At 36.7% G+C, this 15,628-nt stretch overlaps 1 protein-coding gene across 2 annotated transcripts; it reads left to right on the top strand.

Moving 5' to 3' along the window:
* Positions 1–2,206: 2,206 nt before the first annotated feature.
* On the top strand, positions 2,207–15,025 carry gata5 (GATA binding protein 5). 2 transcript variants are annotated; one of them, XM_077595382.1, is made up of 7 exons: positions 2,207–2,546; positions 3,012–3,654; positions 7,121–7,290; positions 8,623–8,751; positions 10,416–10,500; positions 10,755–10,885; positions 14,254–15,025. In XM_077595382.1, the coding sequence occupies exons 2-7, from the start codon at positions 3,087–3,089 to the stop codon at positions 14,374–14,376; spliced, it is 1,206 nt and encodes a 401-aa protein (XP_077451508.1). In that variant the 5' UTR covers positions 2,207–2,546; positions 3,012–3,086; the 3' UTR covers positions 14,377–15,025. The 2 variants fall into 2 exon arrangements, with proteins under 2 accessions (XP_077451508.1, XP_077451513.1); XM_077595387.1 differs by lacking the exon at positions 2,207–2,546 and adding an exon at positions 2,829–2,867.
* Positions 15,026–15,628: the final 603 nt, after the last annotated feature.

Raw genomic sequence — 15,628 nt, 5'->3', positions numbered from 1 at the left:
GTGCAATAAAGATAAGACAACTCCCTTATTACACTATAAAAAGTTATGATGGATAAAAACCAAAAGTTGCATTGCAATATGAAATAAATTAAATAATCAACTGAAGATATTATAAAAAAACCAATGTAAATTTACCTCATATAGCCATATAAAAAAATGTAAAAGTTGGATAAACTTAACCCATTTTAAACCAAGTTAACAATTTTTTTAGATATTTTTTATAGCATTTGCATAAAATGGGGAAATTTCTTGATATCAAGTAAGAAAAAAAATACAGGCTTCAGTGGGTTTTTGCACAGTTATTTAAGATTGATTTTTAAATAAAATCGTTTTATTATTCAGATCTACTGAGAAAATATGTGAAATATAATCCAGCTGGTGAACAGATGATTTTGAATGGAAATTTTTCAAGATAATTCTGTATTTTTTTGTGCGGGTTTAGCTCAATGAACATAAAATATACTTTTTTTAGTCTACTTTCTTTGCTCCTTTTGGTCCTCTTACAAATATTATAACAAGTACAAGTAAATGTAAAGCCAAATAAGTGTGTGTATGACACACACACACACACACACACACACACACACACACACACACACATTCCAATTATACGGCTCACACATCCTCTTAAGAATTTCAACTGGTGGTTTGATTATTTTTATATTTTAATCATCAACAGGTCCTACTTTAAAACTCCAACAGTAAATAAAGGCTCTTAAAAGGTGACGACTTTACATACAAATAAATAAAAATCTACAAATGAGGTCCAAAAGGTTCACAATGAACCATTTTTGTGTGTCTATATTACTATAGTATACAGTAAAAATATATAATGTAACCGCTCTTAGATTTCTCATGTTTTGATATTGCTACTTTACTACACTATATTTATAATAATTATAATAAGATTGTTTTTATGTAAAAATATTCAAACAAAGAGAATTTAGCGACTCAGCTGGAGATGGAAAAAATCAAGTACTCTCTATTTTACCTTATTTTGTTTATTGTAAATCACATTTTTATTATCAATCACTGCAGATTACAATAAATTGAACTTGGGTTAACTCATAATTCATATTTTCTATAAATGAAAAAGCTAAATAATTGATAACATCACAATTTAAAGGTTCTTGTTTCTATTGTTCTGTTAAACTACAAAACTAACTGCAATTGTTCATTGTGCTTAATCAATTGACCTAAACATAAATTATTTTATTATAAACCATCCCATGTATTTTTTCCCCAAAATTACACTTTGGTATGACTACTATTTAAGATGTTTTGAGTAAACAGTAATTATATACTAAAGAAAAATCAATTATCTCGATATATGACTCATATTCATATGTGAAAATATAGTTTTTCTTACTTGAAGAAATGTTTTTTCCACTTTTTAAATATTTTTAATAAGAGTAGACCTTCTTGCAGAGCTCTAAATAATTTTAATAAAATAAAATCTCTACATACACTCAAGCCTTTATGATATTAATACTATAATCATCATGATATTTTGCTGTTTTGTTCATTTTAATGTGCTAAACTATAACCAAAATAATATTTTAATTTCACACTTTTTCTTTTATCAATAAAAGTGACAGTATACAGAACATATGTACAAATCTGTAATGTTTTTGTCATATTTTTCCATACATAATTCTCATTTTTAATCTTAACACACACACACACACACTCTAACAGCCCTTATTTTCCACGCAAGCAAGCAATCATTTACAAGCACCACTATTTTCTTATCTTATTATTTTACTCTATATTCTTTATATAGTATCACTTTTTAATTAGCATTCATTTATGTTTAACATTTATCCCTATCCTTATCTATGTCGTCATCAATATGCATCTGGGCTAACGAAAACCAAATGAAAAGCCCATGTTAATCATCTCCAATAAATTCATGGTAAATTATTTCATCTAAATAAGGTCAAATAATAATAATAATAATAAATACATTAATAAAATCCAACATACGAAATTGCGAATGAATTCACTTCGAAAAAAAATCGAAAATATCGTAACATTTTTAAAACAAATACCGCGATTACGAATGGTTCAAACACAAATCGAAATGCCTTTTTTTTTTAATAAATAAAAATAAATTTTTTAAATAGCAATTTAGCATACAGGTGCAGGCCTTTCCAGGGGGGAGGCACCCACGGGCCCTCCTCTCCGACCACCACCCTTCCTTTTGGGCCTACCTCCGCGCTGGGTCACGTGATCCTCCAGCGATTACAAAATTTCCAGTGGGAGAGCAAGTCGACGCACACGTCTATCAGCATTTATCAGCACCGGTCCCGATTTCCACTGGACCGAGAGACACGAATTGGACAGTAAATAATTCTTTAATCGGGACCGATTTTTAAAAAGGACTACTTTGTTTAAACGCCTGCCTGCTTTGGAGTTTTGTGCGGCTCTCCCTCTCCTCTTCTCTTTTCTTACAGAAAGTTTTTTTTCTTTTTACTTGCTTTCCTTTGGGTGACAGCGACTGGACTGATTTGTTTCTTATTTTATCACCTGTTGGGCCTTATCTGGTAAGATAATGTAATGCACCGAGTACTTGGAACTAAATAATGTTTTCGTGTATCCTTCCGCCCGTTATCATCAATGTTGTGCACACGGGTTTCAATTGTTTTGTTTTGTTTTTGTGATGAGTTCAATGCCACCGGGATACTTTATTATTGATTAGCATGCGTAGTCAAACTCGTTTGATCATAAGATTAAGATTTATTTTCACACGTCTTAAAAAACAAACTTTTTCCAATTTAAACATTATTACTATTTATATTTAAATAATTCTAATCGGTTACATTCATTTTATAGGTTGTTTATCAGCAGGGGAAGTTACGCGAAAGGTGCGTTTGAGGGGCTGTGATGCATTTTAAACGTCACTTTCACAGCTGCGTTCAATTTTATCAGTAATTCACAATTCTGATTGTTTATTTTATTTTAATCTATCCAAAAATGAAATTAACCAACCTTTATGATGTCTTTTGCAGGGGAGGACCGGACGGGGTCTCGCGTGCACGAAGGACTTGTTTTTTTTACCTGGACGTGAATGAGGAAAAACAAAAATGTATCAAAGTCTGACCTTGTCGTCCAACCAGTCCCCTTACACTCACGACACCGGGAATTACATGCACCCCTCGGCTAACTCCCCCGTCTACGTCCCCACCAGTCGGGTCCCGGGCATGCTGTCCACGCTCCCCTACAGCCTGCAGCCTTGCGAGCCGTCTCACCAGTCCCACGGCCTCGGGGCTCACCACCACCACGCTCACCACCACCACCACCCTCACCACCATCACTCCCACGGCTGGCCACAGGGCAGCACGGACGGTTCCTCTTTCGCACCCAGCAGCCCTCACCCGTCACACGGCTTCTCGTACTCGCACAGCCCGCCGCTGAGCGGCAACCCCGGCCGGGACGGCGCCTACCAGAGCCCGCTGGTGTTGGGGAATGGCGGCCGGGCGGAGCAGCTCGGCGGGGCACTGGTGAGGCCCATGGGGGGCTCTTACACCGGTCCGTACGCCTACATGAGCCCGGAAATGGCGACGTCCTCGTGGACGCCGGGACCGTTCGAGAGCGGAGTGATGAGCCTGCAAGGCCGTCAAGGAAGTTTGTCGACGCGGCGCACGAGTATGGGTAGGCATGGCTGCACTTTTTCCATTTATAGGCACAAAAAAGTTTTTTTTTGTTTCTTTACAAAAAAGTCAATTTACATGATTTTTGACTTGTTGACCTTCCCGCAATGAGCTAGTTCCAAATTCTAAATACATTGTTTTTGATTTTTTTAAAATATCGCCCCCCCACAAATAGAATTTGCGATTCATATTTCCACTATTGAAATTACATTAAAAAAATTATCTGCAATATTGTTTTACTTTTACAGTGTCACTTTAAAACATAGTGTGTTGGGAGCTTCTTATCAATATTTATCATTATCAGAAATAGGTACATTCTGATATGGATACTGGTTGAGTAAACTTAACATTATATTAGAAATATATAATTAATATAATATATATAATTATAATTCAGTAGGATGCAATTAAGGATTTGGTCTTAAATACTAATAGTCATCATCGCATAATTAGATTGACAACAAATGAAAAATTATTTTTTCTTGATTTTCTTTATATATATTTGTTAAATGTGGTTTAGCTGCATGATATTAAAAATAAATTATAGTGTATATCCATATAGTGATTGTTGCCTATACCCACTCTGTTTTACATTATCTCCTGCTGTAATTCATGAGTATTAACGTCAACTTTTTGTGTTGAATCAAAGGGTTTTTTGTTTGTTTGTTTTTTCACAATTCCCCAAATTCAACCAAGACAATCCACATTCTTCTTGGAGAGGCCAAGTAAAAACAATCAATTAATATGGTAATCTAATCCCTCAGTGACAGTGCAGTGTTTTGATTTTTAGGGCTCAATACACTCTAACACAAGAGCCCATTGTTCTGATTCGTTAGCAGCATTTGTCACCCCTGCAGCCATCAGAAAGACCCCAACAGTCTCTAAGCTGAAACACAATATAACAATAAAATGACAGCAACGTTAAGACAATCATATAAATCCGGAGTTACATTTTTTTAGGAAACTTAACAAATGGACTTCCACCAGATCCACACAAAATGGACATATGTATGTTTTCAACAATGGATAAATGAGGAAAAACTTATTTGAAACAAATTGGAAAAATTATGAAACAAAAATGTCATTTGTAAAATAAATGAATTAAAGTCCGGTCCTAAATGAGGTGCCCTCCATCTGAGTATAGAATAATTCATATCTTTAGGATCCGCGATTGGCTGGCCACCAAATTATGGCATCCCCTTGCCTGGTTCCCCTAGTTAGCTCGGATAGTCTCCAGCACCCCCTACGACTCTTGTGAGGATAAACAGTTTTAAAAAAGACTATTTATAGAGTGAAATGATCAGGTTTCATGTAAAAACTAAGTCAGTTTCCAGTCGCATTGAATCCATAACACAGTTTGAACCGTTTCAAAACTGGAGCAACTGAAATGTTATTTATTGTAGTTCATAAAATTGTCAAAATGAGAACTCTAAATGTGTGTGCTGCAAATCTAAATGAAAAAAATGTTTTTGGTGTTCAAATTAACAGAAATCCTTTGTAATGACAAAGATGCCAAATGTACATCTTAGCACTTTATACCTTTTGAAAGCTGTTTTTTTTTGTTCAACCATTTTGTAATGACAGTTGAAAATTCATACATCACCCATGGGTTGAGTAACTGCATTCTGGCCAATTTAAGCCCGGAGTCCGTTGTGTGTCAGGGCTGTGATGGATAGAAGGGACCCCTGGATATTTCTGTCTGATAACACCCCCCTCTCCATTAGTCTGTCTCCCCAATGCCGGGTTTGATCTCTCTCTCTCTATCACTTGGTTTAAGGAATGAAAGCTATTCATCTCACACTGGTCTCTAAATTAGACCAGACGTCAGTTGGGGTCAGTCCTATCCTTGACTTCCACGTGACAGGAATTTCTGGATGGAATTCATGTTGAGTGCAACGGTGGTTAAGTGGTTAGTGCGTTGGCCTCGCAGTCCTGGGGTCTTAGGTTCGATCCCGTGGCGGGCTTCATTGTTTATTTTATCAATCTAAATTGCCCCTGGGCTTGTGTGGGTTTTCTCCGGGTACTTTGGTTTCCTCCCACATCCCAAAAACATGCCTGTTAGGCTATTTTATCAATCTAAATTGCCCCTGGGCTTGTGTGGGTTTTCTCTGGGTACTTTGGTTTCTTCCCACATCCGAAAAAGATGCTTGCTCGGCTATTTTATGGAATCTAAATTGCCCCTGGGCTTGCGTGGGTTTTCTCCGGGTACTTTGGTTTCCTCCCACATCCCAAAAACATGCTTGCTAGGCTATTGTATCAATCTAAATTGCCCCTGGGCTTGTGTGGGTTTTCTCTGGGTGCTTTGGTTTCCTCCCACATCCCAAAAAGATGCTTGCTAGGCTATTTTATCAATCTAAATTGCCCCTGGGCTTGCGTGGGTTTTCGCTGGGTACTTTGGTTTCCTCCCACATCCCATAAATATACTGGTTAGCATGTTAGCCTCACAACTCTGGGGTCCTGGGTTCAAATCCAGGTCGGTCCACCTGTGTGGAGTTTGCATCTTCTCCCCTGAGCCTATTTGATCACTCTAAATTGACCCTGGGCTTGCGTGGGTTTTCTCTGGGTACTTTGGTTTCCTCCCGCATCCCCGAAATATGCTTGCTTGGCTATTTGATCACTCTGAATTGCCCCTTGGCTTGCGTGGGTTTTCTCCAGGTACTTTGGTTTCCTCCCACATCCCCAAAATATGCTTGCTAGGCTATTTGATCACTCTAAATTGCCCCTAGCTCTGTGTGATTGGTTGTCCTCTGTCTTCTTGTGCCCTGCGATTGGCTGGCCACCGATTCAGGGTGTCCCCAGCCTGGTGCCCGTAGTTGGCTGGGATAGGCTCCAGCACCCTCCGCAACCCTTGTGAGGATCAGCGTTTTGGGAAATATATGTCTATACATATCAAGAGAACTAGTCAACAGTTCAAAAACTCCTTTCATGCATTCATTGATTTTCTGAACCGCTTTATCCTCACTAGGGTCGTGGGGGGTGCTGGAGCCTATCCCAGGCGAGCGTCACTCTAAGCCAATCGCAGGGCACGAGGAGACGGAGAACCATTCACACACATTCATACCTAGGGGCAATTTAGTGTCCAATTAGCCAAGCATGCATGTCTTTGGAATGTGGGAGGAAACCGGAGTACCCGGGGAAGACCCACGCAGGCCCAGGGGAGAACATGCAAACTCCACACAGGTGGACCGACCTGGATTTGAACCCAGGACCCCAGAGTTGTGAGGCTAACGTGCTAACCAGTTCAGAAAATGGATGAATAAATCTACTTGTGTTACATTAAATGAAACCTAACTCGGACCACCCATGAATTCAAGTTGAGAGTTGAATTTTTAAAACTCGAGCAAATGGTCGTAAAATCGGATTAGAAAAATGGTTCTGTTTGGTTTGAAAGTTTCTCATAAGGTATATTTCAAGTCATAACGGAGAGAATGTGTTGGGCATGAAAAGTGTTGCAACTGTTTGCTCAGATCTGGTGGAGGACATGGCCATTGAGGGCAGGGAGTGTGTCAACTGCGGCTCCATTTCCACACCTTTATGGCGCAGAGATGGCACGGGTCACTACCTGTGCAACGCCTGTGGCCTCTACCACAAGATGAACGGAATTAACAGGCCGCTCATCAAACCTCAGAAAAGACTGGTAAGACAAAAGTGGATTTTTTTTAGTTTACAAAGACATCTGACTTGCTTAAATACACTCGTACAAAGGTCAGCAACCCAAAATGTTGAAAGAGACACATTGGACGGAAAAAAATGTCTGGAGCCACAAAAACAATAAAATACATAAAAGCCATTTAATGAAGGCAATGCATGTATCTAATACAGCCAACTATCAAAATGACTAAATTGGCAAGGAAGTGACACAAAATTTAATTAATTTGAATCGAATTGAATGCTTTTATTGTCATTATACAAGTATAATGAGATTTAAAGCTTTACCACAGAGTTAAAAAACAATGACAAACAAACAGACAAATAAATAGTTAATAAATAATAACAATATCTAATAAATAAAAATCAATAAATAAGTAGTCACGTAAAAAGTAGTTAACAACATGAATAAGTAGGAAAGTGCACAAAAAACAACAACAAAGAAACAGACAAATAAACAGTCAATAAATAATAACAATACCCCATAAATAATCAATAAATAAGTAGTGACATAAAAAATAGTCAACAACATAAATAAGTAGGGAAGTGCACAAATAACAACAACAAACAAACATAAATAATAAATAAATAATAGTAATAAATAATCAATAAGTAGTAGTCAACATAGATAAGTAGTCAATATAATAGATAAGTAGTCAATATAATAAATAAGTAGTCAATATAATAAATAAGTAGTCAATATAATAAATAAGGAGTCAATATAATAAATAAGTAGTCAATATAATAAATAAGTAGTCAATATAATAAATAAGTAGTCAATATAATAAATAAGTAGTCAATATAATAAATACGTAGTAGTCAACATAGATAAGTAGTCAATATAATAAATACGTAGTCGTCAACATAGATAAGTAGTCAATATAATAAATACGTAGTCGTCAACATAGATAAGTAGTCAATATAATAAATACGTAGTCGTCAACATTGAATAAGTGGTCACATAAATAAGTAGGTACAAAAGTGACTTTTTTTTTTTACTCACTGCCTGGCGTTGACAACGATAGATGTCCAATTCACTTAAACTGGCTGTGCACTCTCTTCTTTCAGTGCCATTAAGTTGCCTTTTATGGCTAAAATAAACGGGTTAGGCCCACATCAGATCTAGTTGGCCCACAAACCAGAGTGAGTTTGGTTCCTGCTCTGGTGTAAAATTATTTTTTGATTTCTATTCCTGCATGTTTGTTACTTTCAAATCGTGTCCTGTGTTATAATCCTGCCATTCCATTTCAAGGGAATGTTTTACCTTAAATGGAGTCCAAATGCAAAAATACAAGCGTCTGCTTTGTTTGTCCAACGACAGCAGACGACTTCTCGACGAGCTGGCCTGTGCTGTACCAACTGTCACACCAGCACCACTACGCTGTGGAGACGGAATGCTGAGGGGGAACCAGTGTGTAACGCCTGTGGTCTCTACATGAAACTGCACGGGGTATGTTATGCGTGCTTGTTGTCGTTTTGAAATTCACTCCTTCAAATTTTCTATCAAGTTGAATGTTTTTCAGTTTGTTTTGATTTGACGTTGGTGCTTTAAAAATCAAATGGGTTCGTTTTAATTCGCTTTTCAATGTGTTTGTGTGTCTTTGACATTTTTTGTGTCTTTGAATTTTCGCTCCCCCAAGTTTTCTATCAAGCTGAACATTTTTCAGTTTGTTTTGATCTGATATCCGCTTTTTAAAATCAAGTAGGTATGTTTTAATTAGCGTTTAAATGTTTGTGTGTCTTTGACTTTTTTGTGTGTCTTTGAATTTTCGCTCCCCCAAATTTTCTATCAAGTTGAACATTTTTCAGTTTGATTTGATCTAATATCCGCTTTTTCAAATCAAGTAGGTATGTTTTAATTAGCATTTAAATGTGTTTGTGTGTCTTTGACTTTTTTGTGTGTCTTTGAATTTTTGCTCCCCCAAATTTTCTATCAAGTTGAACATTTTTCAGTTTGATTTGATCTAATATCCGCTTTTTAAAATCAAGTAGGTATGTTTTAATTAGCGTTTAAATGTGTTTGTGTGTCTTTGACTTTTTTGTGGGTCTTTGAATTTTCGATCAAGTTGAACATTTTTCAGTTTATTTTGATTTGACATCCGCTTTTTAAACTCAAGTGGGTCCGTTTTAATTTGCTTTTAAATGTGTTTGTGTGTCTTTGACTTTTTTTGTGTCTTTGACCTTTTTGTGTCTTTGACTTTTTGGTGTCTTTGAATTTTTAATCAAGTTGAACCTTTTTCAGTATATTTTGATTTGACATTTGCTTTTTTAAAATCAAGTGGGTCCATTTTTATACGCTTTTAAATGAGTGTTTGTGTGTCTTCGACTTTTTTGTGTCTTTGAATTTTAATCAAGTTGAACCTTTTTCAGTTCATTTTGATTTGACATTCGCTTTTTTAAAATCAAGTGGTCCGTTTTGATACGCTTTTAAATGTGTTTGTGTGTCTTTGACTTTTTTGTGTGTCTTTGACTTTTTTGTGTGTCTTTTAAATTTTCTTTTTAACCTAATGTTCTCCATTTTACTATTGTCACTTTAACATATGTTTTTTCTTGGTTTCGCATAAAAAAAATGCCCTCCCAAAAATGTGACTTGTACTCCATATACATTTTCCTTCTTCGTTGTGTATTCTTTGCCAGCTGCGACTTATAGTCCTGAAAAAAAGAGTTGTAATAAATATAAAATCTTATTCATAGAATGAATTGGCAGCTGGAGTATCCTCCAGATCTGTTATCATGACCCTAATAAAGACAAGCTGTGTAGGAATTGTTAATGCAGTTAAATGCTTGATGTAAACGAAACGGAAATCCCTCAAGCGAATCCTCAGAAGATGAATAAAAGACTGTCTTTCAAAGACATCTTTTTTTTTTTTAAATTCCAAACAAGAGAGGACTCCTAGACACGCTCCACGCTAACTCACTGTCAACCCATTTTAGCAAATGAGCTAACGTTCACGACCATTTGGCATCAAGATTGCTTATTAGATGCTGCGTAATGTTTCTCCAAGAGAACCGTGGTGGTTGTTATCAAAGACACCGCGAAGTAGTTGAACTAGCGTCTTTTTTATGACACCCTAGCCTCTTTTGGAAGAGTGAGTGCTTCTCTTCTTCTTGCAGGTTCCCCGACCGCTGGCCATGAAGAAAGAGAGTATCCAAACAAGGAAACGCAAACCCAAAATGCCTAAGAACAAATTACCCGCAGGTGGGTCTTGAGTTTTGTTTACTTTTGTTTCACACTCACCATACTTAGCAACTTATACATTTCCCCGTATTTTATAAATGTATTGATCATTCCTCATCATATTGCTGTATAACAACTTTTGTAAAGGAAAATAATTTTTTAAGTAGTTTTTTTGTCAAACCCGATCTTGTTTTACCCATTTCGGCAATGGCATTATTTTCAGCGTCTTACATTTCAAAAATGAATAATGAAATGTTCAATGATTTTTTTTTTAGGAACGCCCACAGCCTCTGGCAGCAGCCCGCCTTCGTCACTTTTGGTGTCCGAGCACGCCTCAACCATCAAGAGCGAACCCAGCATGACGTCTTCGCCCTACGCAGGACAGACCGTCACATCGGCCACCCAGGTAGTGCTCTTTCAATGGCAGGCATTCGGTGAAACTGCGTGTTTTGATCAAAACCGGAATACTAAATAGTATTTTCTAATTTAGTACAGTGGTACCTCGAGATACGCGCTTAATTCGTTCCGGGACTGAGCTCGTATGTCGATTTACTCGTAACTCAAATGAACGTTTCCCATAGAAATGTACTAAAAACTAATTAATTCGTTCCAAGCCTCTGAAAAAACACCAAAAACAGGATATTGGATCGGAAAAAGATTTTTAATTGTTCTATTAAGAAAGTAACAGATAACTAGTGGTTTAATATTACTAAAATGTGTTTAATATTATTAAAATTAGACGGATTTCGCGGGAGAGACTTTTTGCACGGCAACGCGCTCGTAACATTAAAAAAAAACTAATTTAAATGAACTCGGATTACGATGCAGACACACTCAAAAATAAGTTTAATCTAACCTTACACTAAGCTTAATTGTAATTTTGTTTTAAATTTTGATACCATTCTTCTTGGCTATATTGGCCCCGCCTCCACCCTGACTTTCAGATGCAACCTATTGAGGGTTGTTTGCTATTGTTTTCCCTTCAAAATATTCCCAAAATGATGCGCACAAATGTCCTTACAATAGGATAACGCACGACCACTTGACAACGAAAAGTCATAAATACTCCTCTCGTATTAGCGATCGCTCCGCCATTCGCACGGACTAACGGGGAAAAAAAATCACTGACAAAATGCAACGCTCCGCCTAGTGCTCGTAGAGACATTACACGAGGGAGTTGCGACGGGAAAGACAGTGGCCATGGTGTTCTTATGAGCAGCATCTCGCGTCTGCTGTCTACTCGTATATCAAAATTTGTCTCGTATCTCAAGATAAATATTTGCCCGAAAAATTACTCTTATCTCAAATTGCTCGTATGCCAGGGCACTCGTATGTCGAGGTACCACTGTAGTTGAATAATTTCAAAGTGGGTATTGAAGAAAAAAGTCAATTTTCTCTTTTTACAAGTTACTTTTTACTCTTGGATCTCCTATTTATTTAAGCAAATTGAAAAAAAAATGTAAATAGAGGAGCATCGACTTTTTGGGCGGCACTGTTTTCAAAGACCCTGCTATTTTATTTATATGGAACTTTTTTCATTGCATTTGTTGTTGCTAAAATGTCCGCAAAATGGCCCACTACTCTTCTTACATTGAAACTAATTAAGTATACACACATACCTAAGCTGTTTTACTTGTGTTTGTTTGTCCACAATTGTAAAAGAGGATTAAGGTGCCTTTTTTCTGTCTGGTTCACAATGGGACCGCCCCCCCCCCCTCCCCAGAAAGCAAACAGCTGTCCCGTCTCTTCTTAACGTCTTACGTCACCCTTTCTGAAGTACAAAGTGGCTTTGCCATCTTTTCACTTGAGAAATGTATATGATGGTACCGCTACTTAAAAATGCTCCAACATATGCAATATTCATGTTTTCGAAATGTCATTGCGTTTCAAGATACAAAAGAAATTCAAGTTGCCAAACAAAAGAAATGTACTTTAAAAAAAGTAATTAAAGATCGCTTAAAACAAGGGGGTCAGACTCGGATTGGTTCGCAGGTCGCTTTAACGTCAACTCGATTTCATGTGGGCCAAACCATTTTAGATATAATATTTAGAATTTTTTTTAATAAATTGATTAAAAGAACTGGATTAAAAGGCCTGAATATTCAGATATTTTACAGATCTAAAACAATGTTTATTTTAGCTTTTTTTAAATATATTTTTAGATTTTTTAATGATTTTTTAACTAAAACACTGAAAAAATGGATTAAAAAATGACAAATATTGATTTAAAAGGGGGAAAATCAGGAAATTTAATATACATCGATACTCTTCATTTTAATTTGATCCTAAAACAGAAAGTCGGCACTCATGATTTACTTTCACGTGCGCCGGACCATTTTAGATATAATATTTAGATTTTTTTAAATAAATGAATTATAAGCCCTGAATATTCAGTTTTTTATAGATCTAAAACAATGTTTATGTTAGCTTTTTTTAAATATATTTTTAGATTTTACAAAATGATTTTTGAACTAAAACACAGAAAAAATAGATTAAAAAATTACAATTATTGATTTAAAAGGGGGAAAATCAAGAAATGTAATATACATCTATACTCTTCATTTTAATTTGATCCTAAAACAGAAAGTCGGCACTCATGATTTACTTTCCCGGGCCACACAAAATGATGCGGCGGGCCAGATTTGGCCCCCGGGCCGCCACTTTGACACATGTGCCTTAAAACGTAAACATACTTCCTGTATTGTTTTTTGATCTTCACATGATAGAGTCGCTCTCCCATTGGTTGACTCCCAACACGCCACTAGCCTACCATTGGCTGCTGAGTCTCCCTGAGGCTTTTTGTGTGCGTTCGACTGGCGTTTTTCATCAAAGTTCTTTTGAATTCATAATTAAAAGTTGCGTGTGTATGTTTTAATCAGTTGCCAAATGTTTGCCTTACCAACACACTCGCAGTTCAAAAACAATAGAAAATGTTGTATAGCTTGTGACTGGTTCTCATTTGAATGGCTTAATTTGTGTGTGTGTGTGTGTATGTTACTGACCTATTTCACACAAAACTAGTGTGCTTTTATCATTTTTAAATGGTTTCGTGTGCCGCGTTGGAATGAATTGAGGCCTGTCAAATGTGTCTTTACTTATGAAATTAATTGGGACCAGAAGTGGGTTTGTAACTTGAATTTTTTGTAAGTAAAGACTCTTTTTTTCATGTAAAAGTCTTAATTCCTTCCAATACGACCAACTATACCCTTCAAAAATTATAAAAGCATAAGTGTAAGTACTTGTGTAATTGATGGGTACCAGAAGTGGTTTTGTACCTGGATTTTTTTCGTAAGTAAAGACTAAATTTCCATGTAAAAGTCTTAATTCATTCCAATACAACCAACTAAACACTTTTAAAAATGAAAAAAAGTGTAATTAATTTTCAAATTCGATGGTACCAGAAGTGGTTTTGTAAGTTGAATTTTCTTTTGTAAGTAGAGGTTCCACTGTAAAAGTCTTAATTCATTCCAATACAACCAACTAAACACTTTAAAAAGGAAAAAGTGTAATTAATTGTCAAATTCATTGGCACCAGAAGTGGATTTGTAAGTTGAATTTTTTTTTGTAAGTAGAGGTCCCACTGTATATTTAACAGTTCAACAAACACTCCATTCAAAAGCTCTCGTCAAGTTGCACCACCGCATAAATACATTAAACTCAAGCTATCCTGTAGTTTGACCCAAAAATATTCCCTTCGTTCATTTTTTTATGTTTCAAAGCATTTCTGCCACATTTAAGACAATCTTAATCAGTCCAATTTATTTCTCTTTGCAGACAACTGCCCAATTGAATGCCACCATATCATCGGCACCCATGGACATTAAATACGACGATTACGTTTTTACGCCGACGCCCATGGCTCCACAGAACTCCTGGTGCGCTCTTTCCCAAGCGTGAGCCGTAAACGCCGTCCGTCATCCAACCTCCACGTCTTACTCGCCGGGACATCCAATGCAAGGGAGGTAGGCATCTAAATTCCTAAATTAAAGTGTGAGGCCCCTCCCCCAAAAGGTCCAGGATCCCTCTACCTAACTACCTATACAAATGCACCAATGCAAAAGACAATCATGTGACTTTTAAAGAGAGAAAATGCTCCGCAATTATTCATTTTAGACCATTCTGATGTTTTTATTGTTCTTGTTTTATTTTTAACAATCCCGATGAGGACATGTTGCCGTCGCCGCAGAAATAAAATGGAAGAAAAAGTTGTTTTTTTATGGCTGCTGGACACGTCTCATCACCAGCAGGTGGATGATTAACTTTTATAGACACATTATTTATATTGAGATAAGGGCAGTTAAACGTGGCGGTGGGTGGACAATATCATTTCACTCCTAACCCCGCCCCCGCCCCACTAAGCAAGGTGTTTTGAGCAATTGCTTTGTGACATAGAACGCTTTCAATTCCATTTTTGACCGTATTTTCTCGCATATAGGCCGTATTTGGCGCTAAAAAAATGATGACTGAATCAAGGGTACGGCTTATATGCGAACAAATTCGACTTGACATGCACGAAACGCCATAACGACAATTCAGCCAATATGGTCTTTTATTACAAAATAAAACAGATAAAATGCTTAACAAAATTTATTTCGACATTTATGAATGAAATTTAAGAAAAAATAACATATCTTGCATGAAAAAATCACTTGTGCCTGCCATTGCTCGCTCAGGGCGCCTCCATCTTACCTAGGGATGACAAACTAGACAGCTATGGACACACTTCCTGGTTGTACTGGTCACCTGACTACCTTTTCTAATTTGTCTACGTGCAGGCAACACTCTTTCGGAATGTGCAATCTAGCAGACCATCCTTTCGATTCATAAAATATCTCAGAAATGCCACGTGCAATGATTTTTCTTAAGATTTTCCCTTCAAAGTAACACATTTTTACTCCCTATTAAAACCATGAATATGGAGGTGGAAATTGTGAATCAGGGGGCGGCTTATACGAGAGAAATCCTTAAATTCAATGATTTTATGGCAATTTTTAGGGCTTATACGCGGGGGCGACTAATATGCGAGAAAATACGGTTATTTGTCCGAACAATTGACTGAAAGAGTGCAATGTTTCTATCTCTCTCTCAAAAAAAAGGGGAAATTATTACGAACAATCTTTTTGATTGTACTTTGTCAATAATGAAGGAC

The sequence above is a fragment of the Stigmatopora argus genome, chromosome 1 (assembly GCF_051989625.1).
Source record: "Stigmatopora argus isolate UIUO_Sarg chromosome 1, RoL_Sarg_1.0, whole genome shotgun sequence".
NCBI lineage: Eukaryota > Metazoa > Chordata > Actinopteri > Syngnathiformes > Syngnathidae > Stigmatopora > Stigmatopora argus.
Note: the sequence above shows the minus strand (reverse complement) of the source record. Positions and strands in the feature narration are given on the sequence as shown.

Bases quoted from the DNA above. Each gene is read 5' to 3' on its own strand.
- gata5 (XM_077595382.1), top strand. From the start codon at position 3,087: ATGTATCAAAGTCTGACCTTGTCGTCCAACCAGTCCCCTTACACTCAC. The intron at 8,752-10,415 runs GTATGTTATGCG...TTCTTCTTGCAG, and splicing joins TCTACATGAAACTGCACGGG to GTTCCCCGACCGCTGGCCAT. The intron at 10,501-10,754 runs GTGGGTCTTGAG...TTTTTTTTTTAG, and splicing joins TAAGAACAAATTACCCGCAG to GAACGCCCACAGCCTCTGGC.